We start from the raw sequence: 15,460 nt of genomic DNA, 5'->3' as shown, positions 1-15,460 counted from the left end.
GCTAATTGATCATTAGAAAACACTTTTGCAATTATGTTAGCACAGTTGAAAACTGTTGTTCTGATTAAAGAAGCAATAACACTGTCCTCCATTAGACTAGTTGAGTATCTAGAGTATCAGCATTTGTGGGTTCGATTACAGGCTGAAAATGGCCAGAAACAAAGACTTTCTTCTGAAACTCATCAGTCTATTCTTGTTCTGAGAAATGAAGGCTATTCCATGTGAGAAATTGCCAAGAAACTGAAGATCCTGTACAACACTGTGTACTACTCCCTTCACAGAACAGCGCAAACTGGTTCTAACCAGAATAGAAAGAGGAGTGGGTGGCCCCAGTTCACAACTGAGCAAGAGGACAAGTACATTTGTGTCTAGTTTGAGAAACAGTCCTCAACTGGCAGCTTCATTAAATAGTACCCGTAAAACACCAGTCTCAACATCAACAGTGAAGAGGCAACTCCGGGATGCTGGCCTTCTAGGCAGAGTTCCTCTGTCCAGTGTCTGTGTTCTTTTGCCCATCTTAATCTTTTCTTTTTATTGGCCAGTCTGAGATATGGCTTTTTCTTTGCAACTCTGCCAGACTGCCCCGAAGGCCATTTTCATTTGTAATTCCAGCCCCTGTCCCCGCAGGAGGTCGTTTTCCTTTTGGTAGGCCTTCATTGTAAATAAGAATTTGTTCTTAACTGACTTGCCTAGTTCAATAAAAGTTTTTCATTTTAAGTCTATTTTCTCTTGAACCATATGGTCTGTCTACTGGAAAATCATGGACAATATGGACACAGATATAACAAATTAATACTATATGAATACATTCTCAAGTATAAATTACCAAAGTTACGATAGATTGCCATATATTTTCTGTTAATTACCAAAATTACTGAAGATTCCGGTAACTTTGGTAAATTACCGGTAGCTTTGGAGCCCTAAATAGGAGTGAACGGAAAGAGAGAGGGAGTATCCAGAACTAGCTCAGACTCATCCACTATCTTCAATCTTTAAATGCATTGAAAATAACTTTTATATCAAACAATCTAAAGAAACGTTTTGTGATTTTGTGATTACTCTCACTTTAATTCAATAAATCTCTCGAAAAGTTGATACCCATCAAAGGATCCCATCAATTTATCAAGGAACTGTAGAAGTATCAGCCTCATTGAATACACAAACAACCATGATTGGACCAACACAATCAACAGTCACCAGCAGTAGCGAATGAAATGGTGAATGACTGTTCATTCACAGATAGAATGTTCACACATGTAAATCCATGAATGATACAAGTGAAGGGATCAGGGGTGAAAGTCTATTACGCCAGATAATAATGGCCACAGAATCACAATTGTATCAATAAAGTGTACACCTACGCCTATATGTGCTGCACTGACAACCCTAAGAGGAGATATCTAAGCTCATTTGGAAATATTGATTTCCATATGTAGAATATATATCGAAATTGAGAGTGTATAACCTATCAAATATGTTTCTTATCCCTGCCAATATGTCGTTTGGCTGATCTTCTTTGATGGTAGCTAGCTGGGCTGGATGTTGTTTTGCAGGGATCTGGTGCACTGCTAGGATCTCGATAAGGTAGCCTCTAGGACTGTAGCCATATGGGGAGAGGATGGAGGGAAAATAGGAGGAGAAAAAAGAGGGGGGAGGGTGGGAAGAGAGAGTAGGAGAGGGAAGGGTGAAGAATACCACCTGCCTGGTTGGCTACTTTGTTTGCTGTTTGGAGGCTGTTGTAATGCCATCAAGTCAGTCAGTCAGTCAGTCAGTCAAAGCAATACATAGATTTTGTTCCCGTTCAGAAGTAACACACCTGTTTTACAAATACAACAAATCAACAAGGATCTAATTAGTTGATTCAGGTGTTTTCAAAGCCTGAACACCCTGCTCTACATTCATCCATACTCAACCAGACATGGCATCCCCTAGGGTAGAGTTCTGCATCAGGTCAGATACCCATGGTTCCCCACGGGTGACATGTGTGGAGATAAAATATAGGAGTGTCTACAGATGTAAGATCTTAATTTGATCACCCTGTTGCAGGATAGCGTTCTTCTAGTGTAATTTTGGTTAAAAAAAGACATTTAAAGTTTGTCATTTCCACTTTGAAAACAAAGTTTGTCATTTCCACTTTGAAAACAATTTTTTTTATCAATCCCTTCAAAAATGTCCATTCGTTGCAGCTGGATTCTTTTCCTGCTGTAGCAAACAGGCCCAAATTAAGATCCTACATCTGTATATAGTGTCTTATATGGGCATGGCCCTACAGTATGTAGGCTACCCTATGGCTAAGTCTTAGGCATATCCAGTATCACAACTAGGGCACTAATGACAATTAACAGAATGAACTTCCTTTGACAAAACATCTCATTGAACATCTCATAATCCCTTGAACTGCACAAACAGCACGATTCAGCAATCTGCCCATCTCATGAGAATGGAATTGACAATCGTCATGGCTACAGTGAGCTCCAGTGCTTCAGGTGCTGGTGGAGACATGCCATGATAGATTAGAGAAGAGAACAAGATAATACATGTCGGCTGGTTCCATCCTCCATCTGTTGCTATGACAACACTATGCGGTAACTCTGTGACTAAAACAATCTCTGTTTTAGGGGTACGTGAGTAGGGGGAGGGGCACAATAGGCAAGAGAGGAGTTCATTGTGAACTGAAACTGATTTCCAAATGGTCATGCGAAGACGCAGCGGAAATTTTTTACCAAATGAAGTAGCCTGAAATAAATTATTTTACTGTTTCATTCTACACCCAATGTAGGGAGTGCTTATATTTGTTCTGTTTCACACAATGTATTGTCATACATAACCAACCAATGCAAGAGTTTGCTTATTGCTTCAACATGCAAGCTGCCATCTCTCCGACACACCTACCAACAGGCTAGGACGTCATGAACTTTGACAGTAGTGCAAATTGAACTGGTGCACAATGAAAACCTATCCACAACAACACAGCTATTCATCCCTGTCATATTGTACGCAATATATACAAAAGTACGTGGACACCCCTTCAAATTAGTGGATTTGCCTATTTCAGCCACACCCGTTGCTGACAGGTGCATACAATTGAGGACACCGCCATGCAATCTCCATAGACAAACATTGGCAGTTGAATGGCCTTACTGAAGAGCTCAGTGACTTTCAACGTGGCACCATCATGGGATGTCACCTTTCCAAAAAGTCAGTTCATCAAATTTCTGCCCTGCTAGAGCTGCCCCAGTAAACTGTAAGTGCTATTATTGTGAAGTGGAAACGTCGAGGAGCAACAACGGCTCAGCCGCAAAGTGGTAGGCCACACAAGCTCACAGAACAGGACCACCGAGTGCTGAAGCGCACAGCGTGTAAAAATCATCTGTCCTCGGGTTGCTGGAGTGATGAATCACGCTTCACCATCTGGTAGTCTGACAGACAAATCTGGGTTTGGTGGATGCCAGGAGAATGCTACCTGACCAAATGGATATATGTCAACTGTAAAGTTTGGTGGAGGATGAATAATGGTATGGGGCTGTTTTTCATGGTTCGGGTTAGGGCCCTTAGTTCCAGTGAAGGCAATTCTTAACGCTACAGCATACAATGACATTCTAGATTCTGTGCTTTCAACTTTGTGGCAACAGTTTGGCGAAGGCCCTTTCCTGTTTCAGCATGACAATACGCCCATGCACAAAGTGAGCTCCATACAGAAATGATTTGTCAAGATTTGTGCAGAAGAACTTGACTGGTCTGCACAGAGCCCTGACCTCAACCCCATCAAACACCTTTGGGATGAATTGGAATGCCGACTGCGAGCCAGGCCTAATTACCCAACATCAGTGCCCGACCTCACTAATGCTCTTGTGGCTGAATGGAATCAAGTCCCTCAGCAATGTTCCAACATCTAGTGCAAAGCCTTCCCAGAAGAGTGGAGGCTGTTATAGCAGCAAAGGGGGGACCAACTCCATACTAATGCCCATGATTTTGGAATGAGATGCTTGACAAGCAGGTGTACACATACTTTTGGTCATGTAGTGTATCTATTACCTTTAGAGTTGCAGTGGGGCCCTGTTGTCATCGATACGCATATACTGTACTAAAGTGAGACTGAGTCCCACTGTGAACACACTGCAGTAGAAGAGGATACCTCCAGGACTTGGCTGGACTCGTGGGAGGGGGGGCAGAGAGTGGGAGAGAAAGCTAGAGGGAGAGGGAGAGATGGGGAAAAGAGAGGGAGAGAGAGAGAAACAGAGCGAGAGAAAGATGGGGAAAAGAGAGGGAGAGACAGACAGAGAGAGAGAGCGAGAGAGAGAGAGTGAGAGCGAGAGAGAGAAACAGACAGACAGATAACTGGTGCCAGGCTCATCTATAATTGAGATTGGCTGCTCAGATGAGCTTGAATTAAATTCAAGAGGGTGTCCCCGTGATGGAAATATCCAGCACCTGAATTCTCCTCCCTCCCACTCACTGTATCTCTTTCTCCCTATCTCCCTCTCTATTTTGATCCCTCCCTCCCTCTTTCCTTTCTCCATCTCTCTCCTTCTCCCTCCCTTTCTCCTTCTCTGTCCATCTTTCTTCCTCCTCTTTCTTCCCCCTCTTTCTTTCTCTTTCAATCTCTTTTGCCTCAGTAGCATATGCACTGTTGGTGACATTACCTCAGTCTTCTCTCCTGATTCCGTGAGACTGTGGAACCTGATATAGCAGATTTGACTACAGGCCATACTGCAGAGAGATTATCTTGTTTGCACAGCAAATCCACATAAAAATGACATCCCACTCTCTGCTCTCGAAAGTCATTCAGTTCAATAGATGGCTTTATGCACATATCATCACTTTGCATACTACTGCAGGTTGGTGCTTTGTCATTCCAATGGTGACAGAGAGCTTCGCTTCATGCTAGTTAGATAAGTTCAATGCCTATGGCGGAAACCCAGAGTGAATGATAGGGACTTTAATGTAGCCAATGAATGCAAAGTATTGTCTCACTGATATTATAAGTACCTAACAAAACTGAAGAAAGACAATAACTAAACAGATTGGACATAAAAATATGCACACGCGCGCACACACACACACACACGAGCGCGCACGTACACACACACGCGCACGCATACGCGCACGGCAACACACACACGCACGTACGCACACACATGCACACATACGCGCACGGCAACACACACGCGCACGGCAACACATACGCGCACAAACACACACACACACACACACAGGGATAGAGGGACAGAGTTATATTTCTCAAGTGTGAAGCATGAGACTAATGGCAGATTTACTCAGAAATCCAGAAATACTATGTTTCATGGGGTAGTCAATGTAATGTTTCGTTTTTAAAATGCCACTAATTGGAACGAGTCATTATTGTGGCACCTACAGATCTAGACAGACAGCGCAACAAAGAGAGATAGAGAGCGAAAACAAACCCCATTTAGATTAACTCCCATACTCTGTATCTCCTGGGTGAAATACCACAGTGTGCCATCACAGCAGAGAGAGACAGAGAGAGAGAGAGAGAGACAGACAGACAGACAGACAGACAGACAGACAGACAGACAGACAGACAGACAGACAGACAGACAGACAGACAGACAGACAGACAGACAGACAGACAGACAGACAGACAGACAGAGAGAGAGAGACAGACAGAGAGAGAGACAGACAGAGAGAGAGCGAGAGACAGAGAAAGAAACAGACAGACAGAGAGAGAAACAGACAGACAGACAGACAGACAGACAGACAGACAGACAGACAACAGACAGACAGACAGACAGACAGACAGACAGACAGACAGACAGACAGACAGACAGACAGACAGACAGACAGACAGACAGACAGACAGACAGACAGACAGACAGACAGACAGAGAGAGAGAAACAGACAGACAGACAGAGAGAGAGAAACAGACAGACAGAGAGAGAGAGAGAGATAGAAAGAGAGCATGGTGAGAGAGAGTAAAAGTGAGTGTGTGTTGAATCAGGTATGCAAAACCCTGAAATTCTACAGAGAGCAGAGAGAGCGAGAGAGCAGAGAGAGCATGGTGAGAGACAGAGAGAGAGAGAGAGAGAGCATGGTGAGAGAGAGAGCATGGTGAGAGAGACAGACAGACACAGACAGACAGAGAGAGAGAGAGCATGGTGAGAGAGAAACAGACAGACAGACAGAGAGAGAGAGAGAGAGCATGGTGAGAGAGAGACAGAGAGAGAGAGTAAGAGTGTGTGTTGAATCAGGTATGCAAAACCCTAAAATTCTACAGTCACCAACTCATCTGTCCTCTCCCTCTCTGTTTACCTAATGTGTTTGTGTTTGGGCATGTCTGACCCTCTGGTCTAGAATGTTGACTTACCCTCATGTGTGTTACCCTCGTGACCTGCCCAGCACGCAATAAAAATATGGGCCCAATAAACCCTATGGGCCCTCGTCAAAAGCAGTGCACTAAATGAGGAATAAGGAGTAATTTGGGATGCACCCCATGATGTTTATGCATGAGAGATGGTGATTGGCCACACAGCATGTATGAGTTTCTCTACTCTACCCAATCCCCACAGTCTGCTCTGTGTAATAGAGGTTAAGGCTGTTTGATTATTCCATTTGAATATATGAATACGGTGAGAAATTCAAATTGAGAAATTATGTATTATAGTGGTGCCTCCACACAGACCACACACACACAGAACACCGACTACATTCAACTGAACTGGCATTCGATTCAATAGAATAGGCTGCGTGTAATAGGATAGGTTTAGATTAAGCATTTGTAAAACAGGATGTTGCTGTGTGACAGAATTTCACGACTGTCATTACACTACTTCGGCAGAGTGAGAGACAGAGAAGGAGAACAGAAGAGAACTCTACTGTGAGCGTTCATCAGACCAAACTGAAACACGGATGAATGTGAAGACTGTAAATGGATCCCATCGCAGCACAGAGGCATCAAGCTCTGGTTTCCTCTTGATTAAATTTAAAAAAGGGACCGAATCGGAACGAATGACGTCACCACAGACACACGCACGCACTACATGATGTATAGTGATTACAATAAGATTGTCTTGTTCCGTCTCCAAAGGAACAAGCCACCTGCATGGCCTTAAGTGTTTCTGTTGTTGTAGTATTCAGGACACGCAGAGGGACAGCAGCGAACTGAAAGACAACTGAAATAGCCAACTGGAATGTGCCAACTGAAATGTACCACTTTTGATTGCACATTTGAAAGAAGTCGAGGTTGATAGTAGAATACAGATGGCGTTAAGATCATTGCAACATTGCATCACACTCGGCACCTCTATGTTGTAGGACGCGAGGTAAGCAGCCATTTTGGTTACTTGAATGCACAGCAGTTCCGAGCGAGAGGCATAACTCACTTACTAAAGGACTACGCAATGCCTAATGTCTGATGTAAGCGCAGGAAACGGTTCGAGGAGGAGAGAGACTGTGCTGTAACTTTATAGCAGAACCAAGCTAGAAAAGGAACACCAAAGATTCCCCAAAAGGACAAGATGTCAACCCATAATAGATTCATCTGCCTGACAAAATTCTGCTGAGGCAAGAAAATCCTTCACAGTTTGTGAAGGACAGAGACTGGTTGTCAGGACCACGGGTCGGGGGATTACTGTAAATTGGAGGAGATTGGCCTACAGGCTCCAAGTGGTCCATGGGAGAATCCAACCAAATGACCAATCACCCACGCCACAATCACATCTCTCTCTGCAACACAATATCAGAGAGAAATCGGATTTCCACCCAGGCCCAACCATGCCTATGCCCCTGATGTGCATACCAGTCATGTCGTTTTAACACACTTAAACCCACAATATGAGTGTTTTATAATGCAACGCCTATGATCAAATCAATTGTTATAAGGAGGTGAAAATACTGTCTGTGTTATGAGGTCCCTCCCTAGACAGCTCATGGTCTGAGTCCCAAATAGCACCATATTCCCTACTTGTGTACTACTTTTCACCACAGCCCTATGGGTCCTGGTCAAAAGGAGTGCACTATATAGGGAAAAGGGTGCCCTTTGGAACGCAACTTACGGAGTCAGGAAGTTTAGACACTGAGGTAATTAGAGCCTTACAGCTCCAGCCACGATAATTAGGACCCCTCTGTCTCTACCCCTCCAATCTTTCTTTTCATCCCTTCATCCCATCTCTAGGGGCTGGCCTGGCCAGTGAAAGATAGCAGGACAGACACTATTGATTCATTCTCCCAACATGGCAGGTTTGAAGATCAATGCAACATGAAGGTATTTGTGTCCTCATTAAGCGATCGATGCCTGTGAGGCCTCTCCTATGTTGGAAAAAAACACACTGCAGAGTTGGTCCATTCGGAGGCTTTGGAGCACTGATATGAGTTTGTGGTAATGAGGTGTTTGTTATCATGGCCACATCACAACCCATGTGTTCATCCACACCTCTATACCTAGATCACGTTATCAGACCCCCAGACTATGTTCTGGCTTAGTAACAGTACAAGTCCCTAGTTCCCTCAACGTCGTCCTCTCTTTCTTCACCTTTATACCTCTGTCATCCATCTCTCCAGTACGGTCCTCCACCCTACCTGTCCACATCCCCCTATCCACATGCAAGGTTCTCCCCAGGATTTCTCTAACAAGGTGTAAATGTTGTGTCAGCACACAGCAACCCATGTTTCATGACCAGTCACCAACTTTAACCCGGCTTCAACCAGCTCTTATGAAACTGTTCAGCCCTTGTAGGTGGAAATGTCAGCTAGGCCAGTGATTACATACACCTTGACCATTACGCAACCGCTACAAGCTTAGTCATCTGGATAGGAAGGAATCTCATCGTTAGAGGGCACAGCAATGCACCCTGGGTGACCCTGGTTATTGGATATGGGAGAGGTGGTTTAAACTTTCACTCTGCCACTCGCTAAGCATGTGACCCATCAAAACAATAGCAGCTGTCATGCCAACTCATATAATCTCCATGGAAAATTCAGAAGCGGCTTAAACTACACGACTCATTCAATTATATGTCACCTTTTTATGTATTTAGCCAAGAGGCAATGGATTTGACCAATTTATTTTTGTTTCTAGGTTTGTGCAATATTCAATTTCCTATTCGAGTGTATGGAGATGCAATTGTCTTCACAAATAGATACTGAGTTTTTCTACTTCAAAAGCTCTAGACAGAAACCCCCTCCATCTGAGCGGCAATAAATGAGATGTCAAACATACACCTCTGTCCGTGTTTTTGTTCAACACAAATGACCTACTGACACTTCAGAAAAGTCCATTGTCAAGCCAAGCCCATTCCATTTCCTGTCTCTCCTGCATTATTCTGTCACCATTCACTGACCCATATTCTGCTTCAATTTGGTCATATAAACAGAAAAGCATGAGCAACGAGGCCCAGTGGGGAGGACTCTGTGACCCGTACTCACCATCCTTGCGGTGGTAGGTGATCTCCACCTTGCGCTCCTCAGACCCCATCAGAGCCTGGGCTACCTGGGCGATGGCATGCCTGTTGGTGAACTCTCCGTGGAGGAAGTCGCAGGTGCACGGCCTCTGCATCACATCCGCCCGCGAGAAGCCGGTCATCTCACAGAAGCCATCGTTGCAGTAGATGATGGCGCAGTTCTGAACCCGGGCATTGGCTATAATGAATTTCTTATCTGTGAACATATAGAAGGGTGTAAGATCATAGTGGGGAGGAATGGGTGGGTTAACACATTCATGGTAGCATCAGAGGTATGTGATATAATACCACTGCATGATGCTTTATATACAGAATAAAATATTCACTGTATTATAAATCACTCAAAAATATACAGATGATCCATTACACATGTCTCTCTCAGTCCTATCATGGCTAAGGTTGCATTGCTTCAGTATTTGTTAATATGGAGGTGTGTGCTTCATTCCTCTTGATTCATGTTCATGCCATAGCCATACTATCAAACAGAGAGATCCACATTGAATAACTGGCACATAACCACCTGACCATAACCATTTCAAATGTGGGAGTATTTGAAAAAGGTTATATGTATGTTATTTGGATACTACTTATTGCCATGTAATCTTGTGGAGAAACATAAGTGGTTGCTACTTCGAAGTACCTTAGATAATGCTCAATGATATCCCATATTTAAATTATTTTACCCTCAACTCTCCCACTTCTAAAGTATCACAAGCGCAACAATATTAGCTCTACTCTTACTGATTGTTAAAAAAAATTGTTGTCGAAGTACCAATTGTCAGATCAAAAAATATTAACTTCATTTATTTTGTACGTGTGCAAGCAAGGAAAATACATTTTCCTACCCTTATGAATATTATGAATTTAAAGATACATTATTGTGAAAACACAAAGATAATACTCACTTTGTCCCTCAAATTTCTTTATAATTATCCCCAAAAAGGTGTTTTGTGGCGCAACATGACCTCTCCGAACAGGCATGATTATTCCAAAAAATAAGAAAGATTCCGCTGTCCAAGTAGGAACGCACCTTTCTCCTGAGACTCAAGTTCTAGTGGCTCCAACCGCTAAAGCCTGAATGTCTCCCCGTTGTCTATACTCATCCTTAGGAAATCTCCCCCTCTTCCGACCTTTCCTTACTTCAACAAAAATATGGTCCGGCTACGGCACATTTTGACGCCTTCAAAGTGCACTTCGACAGCATTGACTCTGGAGTAAAAGGTTGTTGTACAGCGTAGTTTCTCCAACATTTCAAAATGATCATGTGAGGGACCCTGCCGCCGCTCTATAGCGTTGCGCTCGCTGCTACTGCTGCTGTTGTGGAGAATGGACTGATGCCCGCGGTGCCACCGACAGTGACGTTACCCCGCTCAGGCAGCGCTCAGCTCGTGCACCTCGCGATCAAGGCTGTGGAGGAAATCATATATCCATGCGTTGAGAAGAAGCTATGGGTGACGCCAGGCCAGGGCAATAAAGCTGTATCGTCTATTTTTACATTGACCCATGGAAAACACGTGGGTTTATGTCTCACGTTGACTGTGGCATGCCTGTAATTGCCAATGCATATAATGCATACGATGACTGCATGAATTCTAGACATACTGTAGTTATTTATCAGATACAGAGAAATATACAGTTCCACAAATGAATCAATGGAAACAGGCTACAAGCAGTAATGAGTCTTTGAAACACAGGCTACGACACTAATGATTCTATCAAGTTTCAAAGAGGGGGAAAACGTTGTAGATGTGGTTCCCTGTCCATGGTGCTGAAGTTGTAACAAAACTCCTTTTAGAAGGACACACACGCACAAGCTCCCTCTTAAAACATCTGTCTCAGAATCTCTGCACAACCTCACCATCCATCTGGTCCACTGAGAAAACAATACAATAGCCAGGCGGCAGGGGAAGATACTAAGGCGCACAAAGCAGGTCAGGATGTAGAACCTTTGCGTCTCTCAATGATTACCATACGGAGCAGTCATTCCGATTTGTCTCTCTACACTGTAAGACTTGTCTGTCATTTCAACAGCAAAACACTGTAGAATGCACAGTCAAATGCGGCACATGTGTTTTACTGCGTTAATGCTGTAGATTGCACTGCTTTATGGGTAAAATGCAGAGAAATACTGTTATTAACTGTTATTTGAAGCCTCCTGTAAAAATGACTCTAACATACTGTATTTCTTCACAGTAAAAGCTTATAGCTACTGTATATTCAAAGTTTCAGTTTCAGACGCCAACCTCATACTGTCGGGTGACACACGTGACGCTCAGACTATTTTAGTAAATATCTTCTTAGCAGTGGTGAAGTGGAATAATATTTGTATCACATGCCGGTTTGGTGCTGCACCTTGACTTGTTTATAAGTATCTTTACTGATAGACAACTTTGAAAACTGCATGTTTTCTTAGGTAACCATATGTGTTAACTTTTGCACTGTTGGTTAGAGCCTGTAAGTAAGCATTTCACTGTAAGGTCTACTACACCTGTTGTATTCGGCGCGCGTGACAAATACACGTTGATTTGATTTTTTACTTCTATTGTCAATTGTATTGTTCATTGTTTTTAATGTTGTTACTAATTTGAATAAATGTATTTTATGTGCAAATGTATTTATTTATTTTTACATTTAGATTCCAGGGAGAATTTCACTGTAAATCTACAGCATTATACTGGCACCAGAGTTGCCAGCTTAATACTGTAATTTAGCTTTTTAGAAGCGATGCTGAAATATATTTGACGGAACCATTTTCCAGACTGTAAAACATAGTACAGCATCCCTGCTGTACATTTAGTATTCATTTGTAAAAGTATAAATTACTAGTTACAATAGATGACCTGTTAATTACCAAAATTAAGTACAATTCCGGTAACGTTGGTAAATTACGGGTATATTTGCAAACCTACGTTTACTTAACTGAAGTTAATTTGAAAAAGTAGTTCACTACATCCAAACTACTTAGTCATAGGTTACTATATCACACACACACACACACACACACACACACACACACACACACACACACACACACACACACACACACACACACACACACACACACACACACACACACACACACACACACACACACACACACACACACACACACACACACACAACAGTGCTGAAAAGGACATGACTTCCCCACAGTCTGAATCACATTAAGGGTCGGTGTGACAGCCTTTTATGAACTGTGCTCATTTCACACACCCAACTCACTGATTAGACTGGCACTGTTTTGGCACCGCCACACAATCTGTCACAGCATTCACTGGATCAAACAGGAGACAGAGAACCAGATTGGAGTGTGTATAAGAACAAATTGTCCTTTCCGACAACAATCTGAATGAAACACCATAACATCTGAGCTTCCTGCTATCAGACGCATGCCAAAAACATTGTAAGAAGCAACAAAAACAGACAAAATGTGTCTGAATCCTAGCATTCTACTTCAATGAAATGGCAGTCTGCATACTGTATGTTGTTGATTATTTTTGCTATCTGTTCAGACACGTGGATGTGGGAAATATAGTTCACATCGAGAGGTTATTTCCATGTATTGAAAGCTGCAGTGAACCCTATGACTGTACATGAAGTGGACCAACAAGAATGTGTTCTACTGTCACCTACCCTAAATCACCAGCAAGACAATAAGCCTGGGAACAGTTTCTCTCCATCTTATCTGGATGTGAGAGACCCGTAGGCTGCAGCTGTGACGGCAGATAGTGCTTACTGAAATTACCCACAAAATGATTTCTCTGGGCAAAAGTAAAAGTCGTGTAGCTAGCTACAATTCTGAGACATTTCCCCCTGACTCATGTCCATGATAGCTGTTACAGTATTTATTAAACAATAAACACAGCTTGGTGTAATCCTTCTCTCAGGAGTCACGTTCGACTCATTCATGAGTGAAATGCAGAGAGAGAGAGAGGGCAGTGGCTGAATATGTTCGAATGAGGGAGGGAGGGAGGGAGGGAGGGAGGATTAAAAGGAGAGATAGAGGCTGTGTTCCATTCACACAAATACCCACAGTGCATTATTTAGGTGGAGAAATAGAATGGGCGACGGAACGGGAAAAAAGGGAGGGAGTGGTTAAAAAGGGAGGGAGTGGTTAAAAAGGGAGGGAGTGGTTAAAAAGGGAGGGAGTGGTTCAAAAGAGATGAGTAGAGATCATCTTTTGTAATTCTAAGTTTTTCATGATACAGCCTGGCTTGTTTTACACAATGTCACAAAACATTTGTTCAATATTTACGACATACTAATCATGAGAAGAAAAGGCTTACGCTGCACATACAGATGTAGGATTTTAATTTGACCAGCAAATAATCCTGCAGCAACAGGATTTGAACGTTTAGTTCATAATGTTGCTTGATCAGTGATTAGGTTATTAGTTGGCAGTGGTGTAAAGTACTTAAGTAAAAATACTTGAAAGTACTACTTTTGTACTACGTTTTTTGGGGTGTCTGTACTTTACTTTACTATTTACTTTACTATTTATAGTACTGCCCCTTCAGGCAGTACATACCATCTAAACCCGTCAAATATGGAATCAAGATCTGGTCTGCTTCATCATATGTGTGGAACATGCAAGTGTATACAGGGAAGCCAGGTGGAGGAGCCACTGAGAAGAACCAAGGGATGCGGGTTGTCCTGGACGTGACACATGGACTCCGTGGCCACAACATCACATGCAATAACTTTTTTACTTTGCACAAGCGGGAACAGGAGCTCGTCAAGAGGAAGCTGACAATGGTAGGAACAGTATGAAAAAACAAGCCAGAGCTCCCACCTCAGCTGTGAATACACGGAACAGGCCTATCAATCCCTCTAAGTTTGTGTTCACGGCCGACACATCCCTAGTGTCCTACGTGCCAAAGAAAGGCAAAAATGTGGTAGCCATAAGTACGCTGCACAGGGATGGGAGAATCTGTGGCCAGGAACATCAAAAAACAGAAATCATAATGGATTACAATGACACACAAGGAGGAGTGGACAATTTAAACAAGCTGGTGACTGGCTACAGCTGCAAAAGAAGAACCCTACGCTGGCCACCTGTGATATTCTTCAACATCTTGGACATCTCGGCGTACAACGCGTTTGTCATCTGGATGGCGTTGAACCCAGATTGGAACAGAGGGAAACTCCAGAGGAGACGGCGCTTTCTCGAGGAGCTGGGGAAGGCATTGGTAAGACCTCAAATCCAGAGCAGGCAACATATCCCAAGGACCCCAGCTTCTGCAGCCATCATGAGGAGGATTCAGGAGGAGGATGCTGGTGCCCCATCCGCCCATCCGTCCAACCCACAGAACCAACAACTCCAATACCGAGAGTAAGTGTGAGTGATGCTGTTGCATGTGGGCTTGACTGACTCTCCTACCTTGGCCTGCTGTAACTATATATGAGTGAGTGAGTGAGTGAGTGAGTGAGTGAGTGAGTGAGTGAGTGAGTGAGTGAGTGAGTGAGTGAGTGAGTGAGTGAGTGAGTGAGTGAGTGAGTGAGTGAGTGAGTGAGTGAGTGAGTGAGTGAGTGAATGAATGAGTGAATGAGTGAGATGTTAGTAAAATTCCTGAACTAAGTGTTTTCATCATTTCTAGATTGCAGCCGGTAGCAACAAGTAGAAGTGCTGTGATGTGTGTGGACACAAGAAGGACAGGAAGAAACAGTGAACATGCATCAAGTGCAAGAAATACATTTGCAACACACACACACACAGTAAAATTCTGTCCCTCATGTGGTGTATGGACCGGCCTTAATTTGTGTTCAATGGGGCTCATTTACCATTTCCATAAAATACTGTATGTAAAATTTGGCCTTCCAACTTGTTCAGTAAAAGCAATGAACATCAATAGTGATGAAAACCTTGTTTCATTTATATTTGTTCAAGATAAACATGACTTATTCCACCCATGTCTTGATTATGATGGATTTTCATTTACAAAAAAATCACATTTTATCCCAAAAAACAAATAGCGTTTTTATTGATAAATGTGATCTAGCGGAGGTAAATGGCAAATATTAACCAT

General features: G+C 43.0%; 1 protein-coding gene across 1 annotated transcript in view; it reads right to left on the bottom strand.

Annotated features, from left to right (window-relative positions):
* The window catches only part of LOC112267709 (potassium voltage-gated channel subfamily H member 7), a 99,836-nt gene extending 89,053 nt beyond the window's left edge, over positions 1–10,783 (bottom strand). The window contains exons 1-2 of the mRNA XM_042296970.1: positions 10,340–10,783; positions 9,400–9,630 (exon numbers count right to left, since the gene is read on the bottom strand). Coding sequence (XP_042152904.1) covers positions 9,400–9,630; positions 10,340–10,415 — 307 coding nt within the window. The 5' untranslated portion in view covers positions 10,416–10,783. The remainder of the gene's footprint in view (positions 1–9,399; positions 9,631–10,339) is intronic.
* Between the last annotated feature and the right edge of the window lie 4,677 nt (positions 10,784–15,460).

This window comes from Oncorhynchus tshawytscha, linkage group LG14, assembly GCF_018296145.1.
Source record: "Oncorhynchus tshawytscha isolate Ot180627B linkage group LG14, Otsh_v2.0, whole genome shotgun sequence".
Lineage (NCBI taxonomy): Eukaryota > Metazoa > Chordata > Actinopteri > Salmoniformes > Salmonidae > Oncorhynchus > Oncorhynchus tshawytscha.
This window is presented reverse-complemented; position numbering and strand designations above follow the sequence as displayed.